At 39.8% G+C, this 23,030-nt stretch overlaps 1 protein-coding gene across 1 annotated transcript in view; it reads right to left on the reverse strand.

The window, feature by feature from the left end:
- Positions 1–23,030, reverse strand: part of PDE9A (phosphodiesterase 9A) — a 171,630-nt gene that overhangs the window by 117,799 nt on the left and 30,801 nt on the right. Inside the window, exon 4 of the mRNA XM_043995793.1 lies at positions 15,828–15,871. Within this exon, the coding sequence (XP_043851728.1) occupies positions 15,828–15,871 (44 nt within the window). The remainder of the gene's footprint in view (positions 1–15,827; positions 15,872–23,030) is intronic.

The following is a 23,030-nucleotide window of genomic DNA, read 5'->3' on the forward strand; positions in this document are numbered from 1 at the left end:
GATTTCCTGCTTCTCTTAGTATGGTTGGAGCAATATTCTAAGCTCCCCCCCCCCCCCGCCCCCAAGTTAAACTAGTTCCTTAAAAGATATTGAAAGTGTCTTTGAGGGCAGCTAGGTAGTACAGTAGATAAAGCACCAGCTCTGGATTCAGGAGGACCTGAGTTCAAATCCAGTCTCAGACACTTGACACTGTGTGCCCCTGGGCAAGTCACTTAACCCTCATTGTCCTGCCAAAAAAAAAAAAAGGATCTTTGAGATTTATTTTGATTAGGGGGCTGAGATTTGGACCACTACTGTAGCTTTCTGCTCCATGGGATACAAAATATCCAGGCCCCCAGGAGTTGTTATTCCTTCCTCAGGTTTGTGACCACAGCTCAATAACATGAGTAACAATGGAAGTCATACTCCACTGAATCAGTGTTTTAGCCTGGAGGACATGGAGTGATAAAAGACACATCATTTTGTGTGAATAAAATGACAACCCTTTTTCTTTTCTCTGGGAGGTGATTCCTAGCCACACTAACAGTTTGAGCAAGTAGGTTGTACAACAACCTGTTGAGCTTCCCATACCTATAAATCCACTAATCAGTTTTCCTTGTGTGGGAGAGTAACTGATCTAGTTAAATATAGCAGAATGCTGGTCATTGTTTGTATACTCTAGAAGAGTTATATAAACCAAATATATACATTGGGGGTGGGGAGGGAGGGAAGGTTGCTGTGACTAGGAAGTCTCCCTAAGTACACTAATACATTTCTTTTCCTTTCTATTTATTTGATCTCTAGCCAAGTAGATCTTCTAAGTGAGTGATATTTTCTCTGGGCAATCTAGGAACCCAGGTTGAGGAAATTCTCCAACAATGAACTTGCCCTGCCAGCTCTGAATGTCCTTCCCCTGTAATAGCTAAGTAAATCTCTATTTGTTAACTGTTAAGTGGATTCTGAGTGGATGCTTCATTGTAATTTCAGATCTAAGCTACCAAGGGACTGGTCTGAATCAGGTCAAGCTCATGACATTTGTCAATAGTTGTGCAAGATTGGAACCAGGAATGAGCTCCTTGAAATGGGATCGGATGATGCAGAAGAAGGTGAATCCTAGGTGGTCTCCTTGCTTCTGGTGATTTCTGCCATTGTCCTTGGGAAATTAGGGAATAAAATGACTGTGACATTTTAGCAAGGTGAGAGCAATGTGAGTATGCTCTGTGTTATTAAGCATTATATCCTGAAGAGAAGTGCAGTAAACTGTTGGTGGTTAAAATGGAATTCTCCTTTTTTGTAAAATAGTAATCTGCAGGCTTGCCAGTTGTGTTGGCCCTGGTCCTTCCAGTCTGGTCACTTAAGTTTCCTCTAAATTCTAGTAGAGGATTTCCTCAGATCTCAGTTTGCCTTTGTGATAAGAAAAAGTTTGACTGAGGCTCCATTTTGAACTTCCTGATGCCATTTGCTTGCAGTGAGCACATCATGTACCCTGCTGATTTGTGAAATCAAGTTTGAGACTTGAACCACAGTTCCAGTTTTTTTTTAACCTACTAGTTTCCTGTTTTTCCTCAAGGGATAATGTTTATCTTCTCCTGTTATCTCTAAAAGTCTACTGAACCCTCCCCTTTGAATTGCTTATGCAACTGAATTCTCTAAAAGACACTATGGGGGCAGCTAGGTGGCGCAGTGGATAGAGCACTGGCCCTGGATTCAGGAGTACCTGAGTTCAAATCTGGCCTCAGACCCTTGACACTTACTAGCTGTGTGACCCTGGGCAAGTCACTTAACCCCAATTGCTTCACAAAGAGAAAAAAAAGGTCATCTAAGACACTATAATATTTATGTGGGAAACACATTTTTATAGAGGTGATTATCTAGTGCTGACTTCCCTCTGAATGAATAAATGTCAGTAAAATCTTTCTTTTGCTTGTGCAGTCTTATTGGCAGTGGCTGGTTGATAAATTCATCTAACACCTTCAAAACATCAGGAAAGGAATTGAATTTAGGAGAATGGAAAGGGTTTTTTTTCCTTTCTAGAAAAAGACAAAGACTTGCCTTTTTGAAACCAGTATGATTTATAGTAATCAACAACCTGCCTTTAGGGAAAGTCCATTTAATTTAGAAATTAATAGGAAAACTCCACCTAATGTATTTGACATTTTTATCTTGATGATTTGAAAGAGATAATTTTTGTATTTTGTTAGACTTAAGATCTCCTGAGTACAATCATTGTATCTTGATTGGATTAATTGGATGGGCTTTATCTCCAAAGAATGATTCTCTTTTATTGAGATTTGTGTGTGAATGGATGAGTAAAGAACCTTTTGGCTTTCAATGGCTTTTGGTGACCATAATTATACATATAATACTATAAATATAGTCCCTAGCTTGGACTTCCCTGGGAAGGTGACCATTACATTGTGTTCCCCACACTAGACTGCTGGATCTTTTAGGAAAAGCAGGAAATTCTATTGCATTGTGCTTCCTCAGAAAGGAAGAAAATACCATTCTATTCTGTCTGAACTTGTCTCTGTGTGGCTACCTCCTCCCACCTGTCAGATACACACACACACACACACACACACACACACACACACACGTGTGTGTGTGTGTGTGTGTGTGTGTGTGTGTGTATGTAGCTCTTTCAGCTATATACTTCTGCTTGATACCCTGAAAGGTCTGAACTCTTAGGGCTGTTGATAATCTATCTGAACTTCTTCCTCAATGATTAACAAATTTTTACCCAGTCATACCCTCTCCATCCTAGTTACTGCCCCAGTAGTCATTCAAACTTCATTCTGATGGAGGCTAAAAAGGATTAACAGATAAACTGAGGCTTGAGTCCTTATCAATAGTACATAAAAGGGTTTTGTATCAACAGTACAGTAACCAAGAGGATTGAAGTCCCTATCAACCCTCACCATCAACAGAGACAGTAACTATGGACCATTAGCCATTAATAGTCATTAATATTCCTAGATGACAGGATACCTAGAAACCAGATTTTAAGTAAAGAGATACCATAAACACAGAGACCCTTTGATTCTGACAAGTTTAAGCATGTCTTTAGGAACATGTTCGGAAAAGACCAAATGCGTCCTTAGGTTCACCTTATGATATGTAAAGCCCCAAAACACACCTCCAAGGAAAAAGGTACCAGCCTCAGACGTTGTCTTAGGACCCTGGAAAGTCCAAATTAGGATAAAACCTCCCATGTACCTCCTTAAGGAGAGATTAAGATAATGAAGAGATAACCTACTTTTTCTTACTATAAATATAACCTTTTTCATCCCATTATTGTGACACCTATTTCCTTTGGGTGATTCTCCCTGTGGTCAAACCAGTATTTCTTTGTTTTTTCCTTTTTTTCTTTTTTTGTGGGGCAATGAGGGTTAAGTGACTTACCCAGGGTCACATAGCTAGTAAGTGTCAAGTGTCTGAGGCCGAATTTGAACTTAGGTCCTCCTGAATCCAGGGCCGGTGCTTTATCCACTGTGCCACTTAGCTGTACAGTATTTCAATAAAACTTGGAAAACTGAGTCACTGAGTCTTGTAACTCTTTTGGGATGTCTCATGATCAATTTGATCAATGAAATCCACCCCTACTACATTTTTACATCTTGTACTTACCACTCTCTTATTCCCATATCCCTCAATCCATCCCCCTCCCCAAATATGCAACTCTAATGATACCCACCCCTTCTACTATGTTCTTTGGAATGCTTGTCCTATGTGTTTGAAAAAAAACAACAAAAACCAAAAAAAGTACCCAACACCCAACAATCTGGCTTGAACGTTTTCCTTTAAAGTTTCTTTCATCTTATGTTTCCTGAAACCCAACACCCTCTTATTGACAGATTTTCTTTCCATCACTGGATATAATTCATGCTCCTGATTTATGGGTTGGGGTGGAGGAGTTGGGATACTTCTTCTCTCTATTGCTATTTTTTTTCTTTCTTTTTTTTTTTTTGCGGGACAATGAGGGTTAAGTCAATTGCCCAGGGTCACACAGCTAGTAAGTGTCAAGGGTCTGAAGCCAAATTTGAACTCAGGTCTTCCTGAATCCAGAGCCGGTGCTCTATCCACTGTGCCACCTAGCTGCCCCTCTATTGCTACTTTCAAGCCTTTCCTCTTTCTCCATCACTCAACATCTCCTCCTTTAAGGACCATCCAATCTACACACAGAGCTCAGCTACACACAATGATAGACATAGCTTTTATCTGTTTATTATTCATAAGTATTCCACTTCCATGTTTATGAACTCTTAAATTCCTTTATCTGACAATAACCATTTTATCATTCCTTCTTTTCTTCAGCCTTATAACCTTTAACCCTTTTCATCATTTTCATTGTAATCTTTTATCCCTTCTCTCTGTTCTTTTCCAGTGTGAGAAAATAATTATTAATAATGAATTTCTAAGAGAAACCCAGAAGCTGCTCTCTCCCTCTCCCCAGCCTGGGAAGAGCCTTCAGTTTAGCAAAAGGAAAGCAGATTGACTTTTCTGATTAGCTAGGGGGAGAAAACACACATTGACCACCCCCTAGTCATGTCAATCAATAGAGCTGAATGATGCTAACCAATTAGCTTAGATTAATGTGTGGTGACCCGCCTCTACTTGAAAGGGGATAAAAATCTCTGAGGAGTCAAGGGTCCCACTCTTGCTCTCTTGCTCTCTTATGAGCTTTTCTTACTCTCTTGCCCTGGGCACGATCTCTCCAGCCTCCCTTCCTAGGACTCTTACTCCATGCTTGATATGTAATTATTTAGGTCTGTAACTAATGGGGAAGTTAGTTAGATACATGGTCAATACTTTAGTAATATGTGATCTTTTTTTTTTTGCGGGGCAATGAGGGTTAAGTGACTTGCTCAGGGTCACACAGCTAGTAAGTGTCAGGAGTCTGAGCCTGGATTTGAACTCAGGTCCTCTTGAATCCAGGGCCAGTGCTCTATCCACTGTGCCACCTAGTTGCCCCCCATAATATGTGATCTTAATTAATAATAAATGCTTGCTACCTAAACTGGTACAATAGCCATTAATTTATAAGTTACAATATTTTAGAAAAACCCCAGCCAATTTCCCCAATAATTTAGAACAGAAACAGGCTAGTCCCCCTAATATTTAAAACAATATACCAGGCCATTCATCTGCACTTGTTACATTCTCCTCCCCTCCCTATCTTGATCCTTGGGTGAACCAGTTGAACTTGGTACTAACTTTTACCTTTAAGTCTCTTGCCACTTTATCCTATCCCTAAACATACCATTCTAAACCCCAACTTACATTATTCCCACACATAACTGAGTTCATTCTTATTCACATGTTCAAAACTTCACTGACTAGGTCCACTGACATATATGTTATATCATCTAAGCTGGGCCTTCACAATTCTTTTACTCCTCCCTAATTGGTTCACAGCTCTTTACCACAGATAGGAAGTGAACAAGTTAAGAAACTGGGAGGCTAGGGTGTTTGAGGGAATATAAATATGTAAGTTGGAGTCTCTAGTATGACGGTAGGATGTGGGGAGAAAAGAACATGTGATAAGCACTGAACTTACTGGGGAAAGAAGATAGTCTGGGAGGTTGGTAGGTAATAGTTACTGGAATCTTGATTGGATATTAAACATAGATTGAGTGAATCCTAAAGAAGGAAAGGTTGTAAGTGATGGCAGTAGAGGGAGAATCTAGAAGTGGCAATGGGAATAAAGAGTATTCCAATTCCCTTACTGCAACTAGTGAAAGAGGAGGGGATATGAAAGTTATGAAAGTGAAACCATTGCTGGAAAGGGTATCTACGGATTCAGTACCATCAGGAGTATACTCTGAAGTTCCTTTATTTGATAACCTTTTACCATTCCTTCTCTTCTTCTGTCTTACAACCCTTAACCCTGTTCATTATCCTCATTGTGATCTCAGGGTATCAGGGAGTATAAGATGGTTACTGTTTTCTTATATTTCTTCTGCTCTCTGTGGCTAAACTAAAAAAAAGAGGCACAACAGAGTCTTCCATTTTCTTTCCTCTCACTCTCTTCTTAACTAACACCTTACACTTCTGACCCCATCACTCTACCAAAACTATTCTTTCTAAAGTTATCAATGATCTCATTGCCAACTCCAATGGTTTTCTCACTCAATCCTCATTTTCCTAGCTCTGTCTGTAGCCTTTGACACTGCTGATCACTCTCTTCTTGATACTTTTTTCTCTAGGTTTTCAGGACACCACTTCCTCTTGATTCTCCTTCTATATATCAGACCACTTCTCAGTCTCCTTTGCTGGATCCTCATCCAGATCATATCCTCTGAATGTAAGTGTACTTCAAAGTTTTGTCCTGAAACCTCTTGTGATGTCATCAGCTCCCAGGGATTGAGATTCTATCTCTATGCTGCCATAACTTCTCAGCTGACCTCCAAACTCACATTTCTAACTGCCTTTCAGACATCTGGAACTGGCTGTCAGGTAGGTATCTTAAACTTAACATCTCCAAAATTAAATTCATATTCTTTCCCACTAAATCCTTCCCCCAGGGCCCAATTACCCTATTACTATAAAGGGCAACGTCATCCTCCCAGTCCCTCAGGCTCACAACCCAGGTGTTATCTCAACCCTCATACTTAATTTGTCACAAAGGGCTGTAGATTTTACCCTACCAGTGTCTCTCAAATATGCCCTTTCTTTCCTTTGACACTGCCATACCTCCATGGTGGACCTTCATCCCCTCATGCTTAAACTGTTGTAATAGCTTGCTGGTTGTTCTGCCTGCTTTAAGTCTTTCCCTACTCTAATCCATCTTCACTCAGTCACCAAGTGATTTTCCTAAAGCACATGTCTGACTATATCAACACCCCAGCATTCCCTTCAAAAAATTCCAGTGACTGCCTATCACTTTCAAGATCAAATACAAAATCCTCTATTTGCATTCAAAGCCCTTAATGACCTAGCCTTCCCCCTACCTTTCCAGTACTTTACTCCCCTCCACATACTCTTTGATCCAGTGATACTGGTCTCCCGGCTATTCCCCAGATAAAACTCTGTATCTTGGCTCTGGGCATTTTCTCTCACTGTTCCCCCACCCCCTGGAATGCTCTCCCTCCACATTCCAGCCTACTAATTTCCTTTAAATTCTAACTACAATACTACCATTTACAAGAAGCCTTTCCTAGCCCCTCTTAAGTTTAATGCCTTTTCTTTGTTAATTATTTTCTATTTATCCTAAATATACCTTATTTGTACATATTTGTTTGTTGTCTCCCCTGTTAGACTGTGACCTCCTTGAGGGCAGGGATTGAGGTTTGCTCCTTTTTGAGCAACTGATTAGAACAGTGCCTGACACATAGAAAGCACTTAAGAAATGTTTGTTGACTATCTGACTAGAAAGGAAAAGGTTTGAGATGAAAGCAAATTTCTTAACTACTGAATAGGCATTCTGGGGAGCATGGTAGAAGGGACTGGTAGGTATGAAATTGAATGTTATAGGAGTCTGGGTTGAGGGGGATGGAAGTAAGGGACTGGGCAGTGGGGAAAATGGAATGAAGTTTATAGAGTGATAGTTGAGGTTTCAGAAGCTCTGGGAGGGGAAAGTCTGAAGTGGGAGTATGCTAATCACTGAGGAATAAGTTCTGGTAGAGGATCAAAAATTTCTGGAAAAATGCCTGACTCAGGAAAGATGCTACATTAGGTAAATGTCAGAAGACCTGATTTTTAACAGAAACTGTGAGATTTAAGGGCTATCAAAACAGAAAGGATAGAGGCATGTGAATGAAAATTGGTTGGGGCATTGTGAAATTTGGATTGATTATTTCACCCCCTGGCAGTAGTTTCTGGAGTGTTCCTGGTCTTGACTGCTTTCTTAGCCAAGCTCAGTAGCAAGCTCTGGATCTGATTTTACACACACACACACACACACACACACACACACCCTCCCCAAATATTTTCCATGTTGACTATAAGGTGCTTGATATGTACTGAATGAGATACATAGAATGGGGAAGTTGGTCTTTTCAAAGATCTAATCACAGAAAAGGATCATAATGACAAAGTGGTAAACTGACAGTAAAAATGTGGGACTGTCAGGTGTTCTTTTATGAGATCCTAATTAGTCCCTTGAGTGAATCAGAAAAGAAACAACTGACAGGATAAAGGCTCTGGGTGACCTTTAAAAAGTCAGTTCACTGTATCCAAGAGACAGACTCAAAGAGAAATTGAAAAAGGAGCCATAGATCCACAGGGAGCTGGTAAAAATAAAAAATAAAGCACAGGAAGCACAAATCTCTACCTAACCACCCTATTTAACCACCACAAAGAAAGGAGCCAGGACTCTGGGAATGAGGCTGTTTTGGTAGGAAAGGCACGAAGAGTGTTGGGACAGAAGCTGTGCTGCTGAAATTCCCCCAGAAAATAGATGACAAGGTGGTAATCCTATATCTCATTTCTCTCCTTGTGCCCCTTCATGGAAGTTCGAAGCCTTCTTTTTTGTCACAGGAAAATATGTTTACCTTTTGTTGTTTGTATTGTCTTTATGTACAGTGCCAACCACAGGCCTATTTGGATGTACTTTAAGGGGAATGAGATAGAAATTGTGGAGGAGGTTACACAGAAAAGGTTTTTTATTTTTTATTTTTGCCGAGACTCTGTCTCTGATTAGGGACTCAGAGTTACAAAAGATAGAATTAAAGATCATTTGATACAATTTCCAGGGCAGCTAGGTGGTGCAGTGGATAGAGCACTAGCCCTGGAGTCAGGAGGACCTGAGTTCAAATCCAGCCTCAGACACTTGACACTAGTGTGTGACACTGGGCAAGTCACTTAACCCTCATTGCCTCACAAAAACCAAAACCAAAACCAAAATGATACAATTTCCTTTGACAAAGAAGTGTTTATATAAGGAAATCCATCTGGATAATGAATCAGCATTAGGGTAAAGGGGGAAAATAGGAACACCCCTGCTTATCACATCATCCTAGTAACATTGTTACAATGGTATAATGCCAAATTTGACTAGTGGGCATTTGTCATTACTTCCCATTGGAAAATGATGTATGAGAGGGTACTTGATTCCATCGATGACTCTGTCTACACAAGCATAGCCTTTGAAGACTCAAGCTCCCTGTCCTAGGGTCTTCCAAACCTAACTGATACCACAGAATCTCTTCTTGGCCATAAACATGTCCAAGGGGCCAGCTCTTGCTGTCAAAGCTAAATAACACAATACCATCAGTCCCAAAGACACATTCTTATATAAGATAGTTAAAGATGGTGGACCACTGCAGGGATACTGCATCTTTCCAGTATTCTGTCTTTCTTTCTCAGAATTCTCTGCCTCGACAGAATAAGAGAACATATTTGACTAGTAAAGGAGTCAGGAGAGGAATTTCCCACCAGCTGTCCACCTGGGCCATCTTTCTGTCTGCATAGCCATGGCTTCCCTGCTTCCTTATCTGGACAAGCATATTCTACTGGACTTCCAGAACCCCTGCCTCCAAACATTAGGGGAAGTTAATCTACTCTACTTTGGAACTCCTGTTCTTGAATTGAACCTTCTTTATTGATGATTGGGTTAGTACAAATTTACTAAGCCTATTATAGCTAGCTGGATTAGACTATGCCTCACAGCCAAATGAGCAATCGAGCCAGGCCATTTTGTCATCTATCCTATTTTGATGCATGTTCTCCCTTCTTTCTTTGACCTCTTTTTCTGGGCATGGTAATTGAATAATTACTACCATTACTTCTGACATGTCCTCCTATTTTATTTTTTTTCTCCTCTATCTCCCCCTGGTGAGTAATTTTTCCTCTTTCTTCCATTTCTTCTTTTAAGATTATCAAAATAAGATGGAATTACTCTTAGGAACTCTTTTATTCAATTCCTTCCATGACATCCCTGAAGGCATTAGGGTTCTGAAGAGACACATATAATTCAAATGTAAACAGTTCATCTTTATAAAGTAGTTTCTGATTGCTCATGTGTATTTCACCTTTTTATGTTTTTCTTGATTCCTGTATTTGTATTCAATTTCTGTTTAGTTGTGGTCTTTTCATCAGGAATGCTGCTAAATCTTGTGTGATCCTGACTGTTTCCTCAGTTCTTGAACACTTTCTTTCTGGCTGCCTGCTTTATTTTTCTTTTGACCTGGAAGACCTTTCTTTTGATTATTATATTCCTGGGAGTTTTTACTTTGGGGGCTTCAGGGGATAACTTTCTATTTCCATTTTCTCTAATTATTTTAAAATGTTAGGGCAGTTTTTCTCCTATGATTTCATAAAATATGATATCCAGACTCATTTAATCATGGGTTTCAGGCAGACCAATTATTCTCAAATTCTTTCCTTGATCTGTTTTTCAGTTTAGTTCCCCCACCCCCCAAATGGTTAATTGTTTATGACAAAAAAAAACCCAACAAAACCCTTGCACTTTTATTTTTCATTTTTTACAATTTTGATTTGTTTTAATATTGCCTTATGGAATCATTAATTTGTTTAATCCATTCAAATTTCCAGGGAATCTATTAACTTGGTATGATAGGACCAGGGTTCCTCTCCCCCTCTTCCCCCCAAACTGGGATTAGTTTCCCCTAAAAGCCAACAAAACTTTTCCTGGGACCTAAATAGCTCCTGCCTCCCTTGATAAAGCTTCCTGATCATGTGAGGATATAAATTCTACCCATGTGGAGTCAGGGCTTCTTTAACTTGGCAAATGTCTGGAAACCAGGTGAGTCAGTTACTAGACTTTGCTCTGCTGACCAGATGGGTTTCTATGGAGACAACATGGGACGGGGGGGGGGGGGGGAGAGGTAGAAACTGTGTCCAGAGAAACTAAGTGCCACTTTTTCATATCTTTACTATGTTAGGACAAAATAAACTTTATTCTTTTGTTATGTTCAATGACTGTCCAGTGGCTTATTTCATCCCAGAATTGGACTTGAAATTACAAGATGCTAGAATTAGATTCACCACCAATATTTGGTATAGAGAGCAATTGGGATGAGATGAGATGGCCTCATGGTTAATATTGTAGTTAAGTTCGGGCAAAAGAATAGCAATTATAGAAAGGTGGGTGATTAGACTAGAAGAATGCTCCATGGCACCCTGTTTCAAGAGTCTCTCTGATTGTATATGTTCAATCCTCTCTCCAGGATAGGTAGTAGATTCCCATCCATGTAGAGCAATTAGATCAATGTGTGCTATAGGAGGTTGTCTGGGAGCATAAAGAAATGTGACATCCAACATTTCCTCATTGTTATTGACTATCCTGCAGAAGTTATAATGCAAAATTGAGCTGGTCCAGCTCATGTGGCAAATAGAAATAGGGACCTCAGCTTTAGGCATTGTGCAATGAAAGGTCAGGGGTAAATAAATAATGGAGCCAGTGACAAGTCATATCCAGGAACCCACCAGATGGTCTGTCCCAGAGGTTTCAGTTCCAGTGGATTCCATTGAGCTTGGAGCCCATGATTCAAGAGAATGAGAATGGAATTGAGGAAGGGACTTGGAAACTCTCACTGGTAGAGAAAAAGTATTTCAGCAGGAGGTTGATTCCTGCACTGAGGAAACAAGAAGTGTGTGGGTTTTCATAGTGAAGGAACTTGGAAAATATCATGAAAAGTTCAAATAGAAACTTGATGAAATGGTGTAGCTCATGGTCGAATGCAGCTAATGCTGAAATGCTCTACACAGCTCATTTTATAGGCTTGAGGAGCAATCTAATGACTGAATTTTACAGAGTCTGATACATTTATTGAAACTTCCATATAGAGACCAGCCTTAGTGCCTTTTTAGGTGCCTGAGATGGGAAGTTATTTACATCTAGCCTCATGAATATGAATTTTCATTGCAGTTAGCTCCCCAGTAGGCAATTTTCAAGGAAGGAGTTATAGTTCCTAAAGGAAATGGGTTTGATAATTTGGGTCTAGGTGGGTCCCCCTATGGCCTACCATACTCCATGACTAGCTGGCCTCAGGGATAATTAGATGCCACCTTCTAGGTGGAGTCCCCCCATAATGGCTTTAGACTTTAGTCTTGGGTATCTTTCACCACCTAACTATACAGGTGTGGGTTGATCAGTTGGTGAAATTTGAGCAAGATATTGAGACAGATGAGGGCAGCTAGGTGGCCCAGTGGATAAAGCACCGGCCCTGGATTCAGGAGGACCTGAGTTCAAATCTGGCCTCAGACACTTGACACTTACTAGCTGTGTGACCCTGGGCAAGTCACTTAACCTTAATTGCCCTGATTTAAAAAAATAATAATAAATGAATGAATGAATAAATTAATTTAAAAAAAGATATTGAGACAGATGGCACATGAAAATGCTGTAGTCAATGTGAATAGGTGCATAGAACCTACCACCCTGTTATATGGGGAGAATACAATGATTGTTGTTGAGTCTTTCAGTTGTGTCTGACTCTCAGTGACCCCATTTGGTGTTTTCTTGGTAAACTTACTGGAGTGGTTTGCCATTTTCTTCTCTAGCTCATTTCATAGATGAAAACACTGAGGCAAAGAGGGTTAAATGACTTGCCCAGGATCATATAGCTAGTAAGTATCTGAGGCCAGATTTGAAATCAAGAAGAGGAGTCCTCCTGACTCCAGGCTTGGTATTCTACCCATTGTACCACCTAGACAATGATACTCTCTCCCAGAGGTGTGACTCCTGAAACATGGGGTTGATAAGAAAGCAATTGATTTCTAGCCCATGTTGTTTTTTTGGTTTTGTTTTTGTTTTTTGGCGGGGCAATGAGGGTCACACAGCTAGTAAGTGTCAAGTGTCTGAGGCCGGATTTGAACTCAGGTACTCCTGAATCCAGGGCCAGTGCTTTATCCATTGCACCACCTAGCTGCCCCCCTCTAGCCCATGTTAATGCTAGCAAAACTATATAGGAAAATTCTGTACCATGGCACTAGGGGCCCCTTCAGTCCCACCCAAGCCAGAGACAACTCCTAAAACCTCTGGCTCTTTTGGTTCACTCTGGGGAGTTTAAAGAGGGTAGATTATGGGGGAAAGATATATCACATATTTTGGTGATATATTTGAGCCCTTTTAAGCAACTTCTATGCATGCATGTGGGTAGGTTCAAATGGAAATCCTTAGCATCACGTAAACTGTTGTTAACACCAAAGAATATCAAGGGTGAAAGAAATTTCTTCTCTCGTGATGGAGATGAAGAAAGTCGGAATACTTTGTTATACTAGCTCCCCTTTACAACAACTCTGTGTTGTTCCTGAGGGAAGGCAGTTAGCTTATAGTAAGACTACAGAGAGCTGAACAAAATCATCAGACGTATCCCTAAAGCTGATTCTGACCCCACCACTATTGTAGAACAGCTTGTTCAGGGCTGGGGGAGGGAGGAATATGAGGGTTATTGATCCCACCAGAGCTTGTTTCTCTACTGAGACTAGTCTGGAGCAATTGGCTTTTACCTGGGAAGGATTTTGTTATACCTTCATCAGCCTTTCCCTCTCCTTCATACTGCTATATTATAGTAGGCAGAGGCCTGAAACAGACCTTTCTTCCTGAAGGCATTGATGACATAATATTGGCTGAACCAGATGAGGCTATGGGAGCAGAAGCCCTAGATCAGATAGCTGCCCATAAAGGGATAAGGGATGAAAAATCATCCTTAAGAAAATCTAGGATCCTTACTGCTCATTCACATTTTGGAGACAACAATGAATGGGGAAATCTTCAGATAGTTTCAGGCATAGTCCAAAATAAACTATTGACACTTGCTTTCCCACAACTTAAGGAAGCCCAGAGACCTATTGGGCTCTATCTGGGTATCCTGATGGTACTCATTTACCAAGTCACCCACAAATCCACCCCCCCCCTTTTTTTTTAAAGTGAGGCCCAGAGAGGCTATAACCCCAGAAGATAGTCTCTCTTCTTGGGCCTTTATGACCCTGCAAGGCTAGGGTTTCTAGAGATTTCTGACCATAAAAACCAGGCTGAGTAGAGTCTTTGACAGTCACCAGGTGGTGCATCTGGACTTCCAAGTATCTCAAGGCTGACATTTCATTACAGCACTCTTGAAGAGCAATTGCTTCCTGGGATACAGTTGATACTGAACTGAAGATGCAGGGTTGATCAATCCCCTTTTTTTCTATAGTTGCCAATTATGCCTATTATTGGATTTTAATAAGTCAAGCCCTGATTTGTATTATTTGCCAGTTTCCAAGGTATAAATGCTCAGACTGAAAAAAAAAATCTAACAATTGGCTTTTGTAAGCTGGTATGAACTGGCTCCAGCAAACTCTTGACTATAAGCTTTCTGATGGCAAGAACTGCCCTTTTGAATTTGTGTTTCCAGGGTTTAGAAAAGTGCCTAGTACATTGTAAACTCATACAAACTCCTCTATCGTTTAAATTTTTTTAAACCTGGCCCCTTTCTACCTCTTCAGTCTAGTTACACATCTTCTCTAAAGCCAGACTAGCCTACTTGTTATTCCTCTTAATTAAATCTCTGTTTCCTATTTCTGTGCCTTGGCATTGTATGTCCCTCAGGCTTAGAATGCTTTCCTGACATGCATACCCTTGCAGCTTGGAACTCCTGGCTTTCTTCAAGACTCAGCTTAAGAACTACTTTCTGCAGGAGGCCTTTCATCATCCCCTTACCTACTAGTATCTTCCCCTTTGAGGTTACTTGGTATATGATTTGTATATCTTTTTTTAAAAAAATAATAGGGGGCAGCTAGGTGGTGCAATGGATGGAGCACTGGCCCTGGAGTCAGGAGTACCTGAGTTCAAATCCGACCTCAGACACTTGATACTTACTAGCTGTCTGACCCTGAGTAAGTCACTTAACCCTCACTGCCCCACAAAAAAATAAAATCAAATAATAAATATTTTTATTTATAGTTTTGAGTTCCAATTTTTATTCCTCCTTCCCTCCCTTCCCTCCCCCCTTCCTGAGGCAGTAAGCTATCAAATATTGGTTATACATATACAATTATGTAAAACAGTACCATATTAGTCATTTCCTACAAAATCACCTGAATAAAAGAAAAAAACTAAAGTGAAAAATAGCATGTTTCAGTCTGTGTTCCATCGATATCAGTTCTTTCTTTGGAAGTGGATAGTATGCTTCATCAATAGTTAAGTCATTCACAGTTCTTTATCAAACAATATTGCTATCTCTGTGCACAATGTTCTCTTGGTTCTGCTCACTTCACTATACATCAGTTTAGATTTGTATATCTTGTACATATCTATACACGTACAGATCTCCCTGATTAGAATGTAAGTTCCTTTAGGGCAGGGACTTTCACTTTTGTCTTTTTATCTCCAGAGATTATCACAGTAATAAGTACTTTATTAAATGCTTAATACTTACTCTTTTGTTGATTGATTTCATTCGGGTTGTAAGAATGAGAAACAAAAGATGGCCGACCAAAGTGCTATATTTGTATGTCTGAGATACTAAAAGAAGAGGAGGAAGATTTCGACTGCACAGGATGTAAACTTCATATAGGGTTTATTTGAAAACATGTACAAGGACCACACAGAGTGAGAAAGCTTAGAGAGGTTTCCATTTCTCTTAGAAGAAGAATTCTTTATATCAATGGAATCATGGACACATTAAAAACTAAGTATACAAAGTAACAGCTAATCTAAGATCTTCATTTACAAATTCATCATCAACATATCTAATGGCTCACTGGTTAAATCATCTTTTGACCAAATCCTGTTATTTGTTAGTGTTGATTGTTGATTTGTCTATAGAATATTTTTATTTATATATTTTGCATATCAAATGCTTCCATGGGTATATGTCTATATTTAAATGCTTATCTTATAGAATATATCCAATAGCAGGAGATTATTCAAGCACTTTTGAAAAATGAAAATAGGATCTTACCAGAGAATTGTTTGATGGCCACGGGTCTCACTTTGTAAGGAGTGCTGTAAAAGAGAACAGAGTTCCATTTTTTTATTGACTCATAAAGTCTTATCTTATGTTGAGTATAAGAGATAGGAACTTTGAGCCAGTTAAAATTCAACAGATTGAGAAATGAATTGCTTTGGAAGTTCTGGATCTCTTCTGTTGCTGACTTCTAAATGTTTTTAAGATAATGACTATGATAATACACATTCATGAAACATATTTGATCAGTAAAAGAAATATAACAATTTTGGAACTGACCACACTCAAATGTATTAAATGAAGTAATTACCACAGGGCTTTTATTTGTCTTGTTATCATCCCAAGTTCTTTTTTTTTCCTTCCTTTCTTTTTTTTTTTCAGGGCAATGAGGGTTAAGTGACTTACTCAGGGTCACACAGGTAGTAAGTATCAAGTGTCTGAGGTCGGATTTGAACTCAGGTCCTCCTGAATCCAGGGTCGGTGCTTTATCCACTGCACCACCTAGCTGCCCCCTTTCTTTCTTTCTTTCTTTCTTTCTTTCTTTCTTTCTTTCTTTCTTTCTTTCTTTCTTTCTTTCTTTCTTTCTTTCTTTCTTTCTTTCTTTCTTTTTTACAGAAGAGAGTTAAAACTCAATCTCTCTGAAATAATTAAAGTTCAATCTCTTTTCAAATATCAGTTAAAACTCTATCCTCACAGACTTCTTAGAGATAAATTAAACTCAAACTCTCCCCACTAATTCATTAGATATAGCAGTTAGATTGCTAACCTCCCACAAACTTTTCAGAGAATGACCACTGAACTATAATTATTCAAGATTACAAAGCCAGCAGAGATGGAGGAGTAAAGGGAAGCAGTATATCCCAACTGCCCCCCGTAATGACTCTATCAAAGTTTAAGGGAGTGCCAGACTGGGTTCATTGTTAGTTCTTCAATTTTTAAATTTTATTTTATTTTTTGGTGAAGCAATTGGGGTTAAGTGACTTGCCCAGGGTCACACAGCTAGCAAGTGTTAAGTGTCTGAGGCTGGATTTGAACTCAGGTCTTCCTGACTCCAGGGTCAGTTCTCTATCCCCTGTGCCACCTAGCTGCCCCCATAGTTTTTCATTTTCAAAGAGGACCAGTGACATCATGGGGTGATGTCTTGACTTGTGGGTGAATTGGATTTAAGTGAGACAGAGTTGCAAAGTCATAGGCCTTTCTCTTCCAGAATCATCAAAGTCCACTGGAAACACAAAAGTCAGGATGACTGGTGATGGCCCATGATGCAGTGGATGACCTTAGCGTCTTTGATGTCTGACTAAGCTCTAAGCGCTCCTTATCACCTGCTTCAGCCTCCTTCATGGCCTTTGGAACAAATCGTTCTCATCTGTCCACTCCACCAGGGAGAAATCTTCACGCATTTGGGCTAGATAGCCCCCTACCACACCATCAAGTTTGAGGCCTATTGTTTACCCTCAACCTGGTTTAGCCCAGCTGGGAAATCTAAGGAGTCATTTCTTGATCCCAAGATAACGAATTCAGACCTTAGGCAAGTAACCAGGGCCCAAACTGTGGAACGGGGATGGGTCCGCAGCTTTATCACTTTGACCCCAGAAAAGGAAGATGGATTTAGACCCCACTATCCCAGCTCAGAATCCAAGACTAAAAGTCCCTCCTGCAGGTCAGCAGCTCTGACACTCTGAACCTATAGAGAGTCTTCCAGCTAGCTGATGGGCTATGTCCAGCAGTTGTCTACAGTTCTATAGCTGTGCTGCCTAGCCCCACACTTGTTTCTGGAGCCTGGAAAGTCCACAAGGACATTGATTATGCAGTTCTCTATATCAGTTTTCTGCTTTTTGGCCAGAGCTGCGATACCTGAAGAACACAACACTCAATACACAGAGAAAGCAGTAACCAGACCCCATAGAATACAAAGCAGGACCAAACAAGGCCCCGACTTTCTCTCTACAAGTGGTCCAAGCCTGACTCAAACACAATATCCCAATTTAGGACGCAAGACTGGAAGAATGAATTAAAAAAACAAAAGATTCCTATGATAATGGGTTTCCAGGAATACCCAAAACAGAAACCCATAGAGCACCGGCCCTGGATTCAGGAGGACCTGAGTTCAAATCTGACCTCAGACACTTGACACTAGCTGTGTGACCCTGGGCAAATCACCTAACCCTTATTGCCCTGCAAAAAAACCAAAACAACAACAACAACAACAAAACAGAAACCCAGAAGTGGTGAATAACACAAGAAGTAAGAACTTCTCTAACCATGCACTTATACCTAGCTCTTAAAGAAAACATGCACCTTTTTCCTTTTCCTTAGGCCTCCGCATCAAATCCCTTCATCCCTTTCTTCCTAACACTAGCTAAACTGTTAACTGTTAAGCAAGGTATTATCTGATATGTTATATGGAATATATATGCATATATGTGTATATATATGTATGTATACATAATTTTATATGATAATCTGAAAGTTATAACACTTTCCAGATGTATTTGTGTTGTTAAATGAGGCTCAAAGACCAATGAGTCTTCATGTCTCAAAGAAATCAAGCCATAGTGGCAAAATGATGTGTCCCTCAAATAAGAATGCTAGAAGAGAACTTCAAGAATACCTAGTTAAAAAAAAAATTTAAAACAAAACAACAGGGGGCAGCTCGGTGGCGCAGTGGATAGAGCACTGGCCCTGGAGTCAGGAGTACCTGGGTTCAAATCCGGCCTCAGACACTTAACACTTACTAGCTATGTGACCCTGGGCAGGTCACTTAACCCCAATTGCGCCTCACTAAAAAAAAAAAAAAACAAACAACAGAAAAAACAACCACCACAAAAAAGAATACCTAGTTAATTTCTCTCACTGGGAGTGGGGAAAGTAAGAATGGTTGAGAGGCAGTGTGGGATAGTAGTGTGGCAAGGAAAACTATATGTGGTTGCCCTTTAATTGTCCCAAGTGTTAGGGAATTTAGCTGGGATTTATAATATATTTGTTACTTAGAAATTAGAGGCTACTGCACCAGTTTTGGGGCATTAAGCATTTATTGAAGCACACTAAATATTAGTAAAGAGAGCACACATGGCTCTGAAAGATAGGAAAGACTAGCTAGGAAAGAGAAGAGAGAGAAAAGAGAAAATGGGGATCCCTAGTGGACTGCATCTGCTCTCACCAAGTTCCCTGGCCCAAGAAAGCAAGTGTCTGTGTAATCTTGCTGTGGGCAGGAAGAGAGCCCGCCCCATATACATTCCTCAAAGCTAATTGACTAGCATCATTCAAATCTATTGATTCACAGGATTTGAGGGTGGTTTGGTGCAATTGTGCTGATGTCAGAGCCCAGAGAACAGATCCTCGGGTGGGACCAAAGCTTTCAGGTGGGTGTGGTTTTGAATGAGGTAACTTCCTGACTCTGGGCTGCCCTTTAGAAAGGTCAGGCCAAAAAAACCCCACAAAAAACCCCCAAAAACCAAAACCAAAAACAACAACAATAAAAAAGAAAGGGCAGACCAGGCTCTCTCAGTGGGGGCCTCTGGGAGTCCCCCAAACCCATTATTTTCTCATATACCCCTCTCTGCTTTGTTAAGAAATGGAGTTTTCTTAAATGAAGCAGTAGTGAGGGAACTTGCCTTGAAATGCAGAAGACCTGGGTTCAAATTCCGCTTCTGAAACACACTGGCCATGTGACACAGCATAAATAACTTGTCACTTGCATCTCAATGCCTTTAGCAACTAGAGGGAATCTGGTAGAGAGAGTTTCATCATTGGGAGTTATCTATAGCCATGAAATAGCATATGCCATCTAGGGTAGCAGGGAGAAAGGAGGACTCCTCTTCCTTTTAACTCCTCTCTGGCCAAGCTACCCCACTCCTTAACCCATTTGGCTGCTTGACTGCTGATTGCTACTCGAATGAGGAAGAATTCATCAATAGTCTATTCCTTCCAGTGAGATGGAGTGTCACCAGGCATCTTAGGGTTCTTTAGACTTTCCCATCTACCCTGCCTCTAGCATTATTATCTGAACTCTAGATGTAACTTAAAGACCTCTGAACCCTGTCACCCGCCCTGCCCCTGTGCTGAAGGGATATTCTGGCTTTTCCATCTCTTATGGATTTTAGGTATTGTCTCTTCCTAAGAATATAAGCCTCTTGAGAGATGTAACTATCTCTCTTTTTTTCTATTTTCATCCCCAGTTAATTCAAAAAGCATTTATCAGGTATCTACCATGTGCAACAAATTTGACAGAATAGTTGATTAATATATTTTTGTTTTGTTTTGTTTTGTTTTTGCGGGGCAATGGGGATTAAGTGACTTGCCCAGGGTCACACAGCTAGTAAGTGTCAAGTGTCTGAGGCCTGATTTGAACTCAGGTACTCCTGAATCCAGGGCCGGTGCTTTATCCACTGCTCCACCTATCTGCCCCCTAGTTGATTAATATATGAACACACCTAGGATAAGTTCCCTCCTCATTGGACAAACTGTTTACTTCAAGGGTTTTTTGGTTATTTTTAGTTTTTTCCCCCCCATGATTCTTATTTATAATTCTAGTTTATTTCCCACTTAGCTAAGCAGTACTTTTGTATTACATTTATGTATTTAAATTTTTAAAATTGATTTTTATTTTTATTCACCTTCATTTCATATAAGGGGTATAGTACCTACATCCTGAGATGGGAAGAGGTGAAGGGGATTCACTCACCATGAGTCAGTTAAGAGTAAAGGCTGGGGATCTTTAAGAGGGGACAAAAAATAAAAACTTATAGCAGTCTAATGGCCTTTTTATTGGCCAGCTAGGTGGAGCCACTGGTTAGATAAAACAAAACAAAACAAAACAAAACAAACCAGGGCCCCAAATTCACTGACTAGACCTAAAAGCATGTGGTCTTGGCAGGAGAATGACAACTTCCCCAAAGCAGTAAAAGAAGCATCAGCAGGACAAAGTCTGGAAACTTCAGCAAATAGCATCACAGAAACAATAAAGAAATGATGCACAGAAAAGTCAGAGGGAGAAAACAGCAGCTGAGGATACTTTGGAACATTACATTGTGAAAGTAGAAGCACTGAGAAGTATCACGAGAGTTCTAGGACCATGACAAAGAGCTGTGGAACTGCACAGTCAGTAACAACAGCAAGGAACAGGGAGAACAAATTGTGGAAGGTCAGGTGGGAGAAGATTTTCCAGCTGCAATGTAACAAAGATGGTACAAAACCTCTTCTCCTCTCATGCATGAAGCTTCTTGTTCCCTCTTCCAACAAAACAGATAATAATGCTTCTTCTTCTTTTTTTGGGGCATCATTTCCATTGTTTAAACTATCTTTGTTGAAACATTTGATGATGCTGAGGACTTGGGTATTGATCAATTTCTGTTCCAGTTCTTCAGTAGCTGGGGCTGCTGAAGAGGTAGAGCATGTGACATCTGCAGAGATAATTATCATGTCACATCTTTATGAGGTTGCTCTAGGGGGTGGTCTAGATGGGTGCATGTAGTTAAGGGAATGCAGCTAGTCCCAATCTTCTTGAGTTTACCTACCCGTAAGTGGCAGCTTTTGTAGTGGTTGGTGAAATGAGAGACCCCCTTCTCCACAGGAGTTGCTTCCCTAGATGATGGATATAGGTGAAAGAAATAGTAGCAGCACTGGTGGTCTGGGGGGTCCTTGCTGTTCCTACTGCTCTTTTTTTTGTTGTTGACTACAAAAGTTTGGCCTAACCAGTTCATACCAGAAAAGGAATTCCATCTATAATATACTTGACAGTTGTCATCTAACCTTTGCTTGATGACTTTTAATGATGTAATTTTCAAGGCAGCCTTTTCTAATTTTGGATAGATCTGGTTGTTAGGAAGCTTTTTCATATAGAAAGCCTTAATTACCTCTTTGCAACTTTCACCTATTGCTCCTATTTTAATTTCTGGGAGAAGCAAAACAAGCTTACCACTTTTATTTAAAATAAAAGTTTTACTAATGCTTTTTTTTTTTTTACAGAAATGTCCCTTCCCAATACTCTCATGCATTGCCCTCTTCCTTATATAGAACTCTCCTTTCTAACAAACAAAAGCAGATAGACAAATCAAACTTTCATGTGATAGCTTCTAATAGCTTATGCAACGCTCCAATTTTGCAATCTATGACCTTTCTACAGAGTGTGTTGAAGAATTGGTTCTCTGGAAGTAAGATTGGTTATTTCATGTAATCTGAGTCCTGATGTCCTTTAGTGTATTTTACATATACATACACATTTACATTTGTGTGTGTGTATAAATGTCTATATGCATTTTTGTTATGTATATTATTCCCTTTATTCAGCTTTCTTTATTTTAGTTCATACAAGTCTTTCCATGCTTCCCCAAATTCCTTGTGGTTATCATTTCATACGGCAAAAATTAATTCCAATTTAACAAGTACTTATAAAATGCTTCCTATGCATGAGGCACTGTGTTAAATGCCAGAGACACAAAACAACAAAAAATAGTCCCTGCCCTTAAGGGGCTTTTATTCCACTTGGAGGAAATAGCAAGTAAACCTATAATGTATACATGATAATTTGAAGAGTGAGAAAACACAGTCATGACGAACAAGAATAACTTCCTCAAAGAGATGGCACAGGAGCTGAACACTGAATGAAGCTAGCATCTAAGAGGTAGAGAGAGATAAGGAGTATGTTGTAGGAAAATGACATTTTATTCAGTCATCCCCCAAATTGAAGACTATCTCTTTGTTTCTAAAATTTTTGTTTTTGAGGTTTTGTTTTGTTTTGTTTTGTTTTGTTTTGCTACCACTAAAAGTGTTGCTCTGAATACTTTGATATAGATGAAATCTTTCTGCTTATCTTTAGCCTCCCTGAGGCATATGCCCAGTAGTGAGATCACTAGGTCAAAGGATATAAATAGCCTTGTAACTTTTCTTACAAGTTTATTTTTTTCTTCTATATAACACTGAAAATAAGCTCTTCTCTGGACATTCTTCACTTTATGAAAAACCTTTCTCCTTTCCAGAGAATATAGAAGCAAAATAAGAGTTGAACAGTTTTTATTTCTGTCAGTCTTTAGTTATCATCCCAGTTACCCTGAGAAATCATTCTGTCTCTTTTTTGATCCCTGATTGGTCCCAAGACACAGCCTCAGATATGGACCGTTGGGATCAAAATCAATTAATAAATCAGCAAATATTTATTAAGCACTGACTATATGCCAGTTATTATGTTAGGCACTGGAA

The sequence above is a fragment of the Dromiciops gliroides genome, chromosome 3, assembly GCF_019393635.1.
Source record: "Dromiciops gliroides isolate mDroGli1 chromosome 3, mDroGli1.pri, whole genome shotgun sequence".
NCBI classification, from domain to species: Eukaryota; Metazoa; Chordata; class Mammalia; order Microbiotheria; family Microbiotheriidae; genus Dromiciops; species Dromiciops gliroides.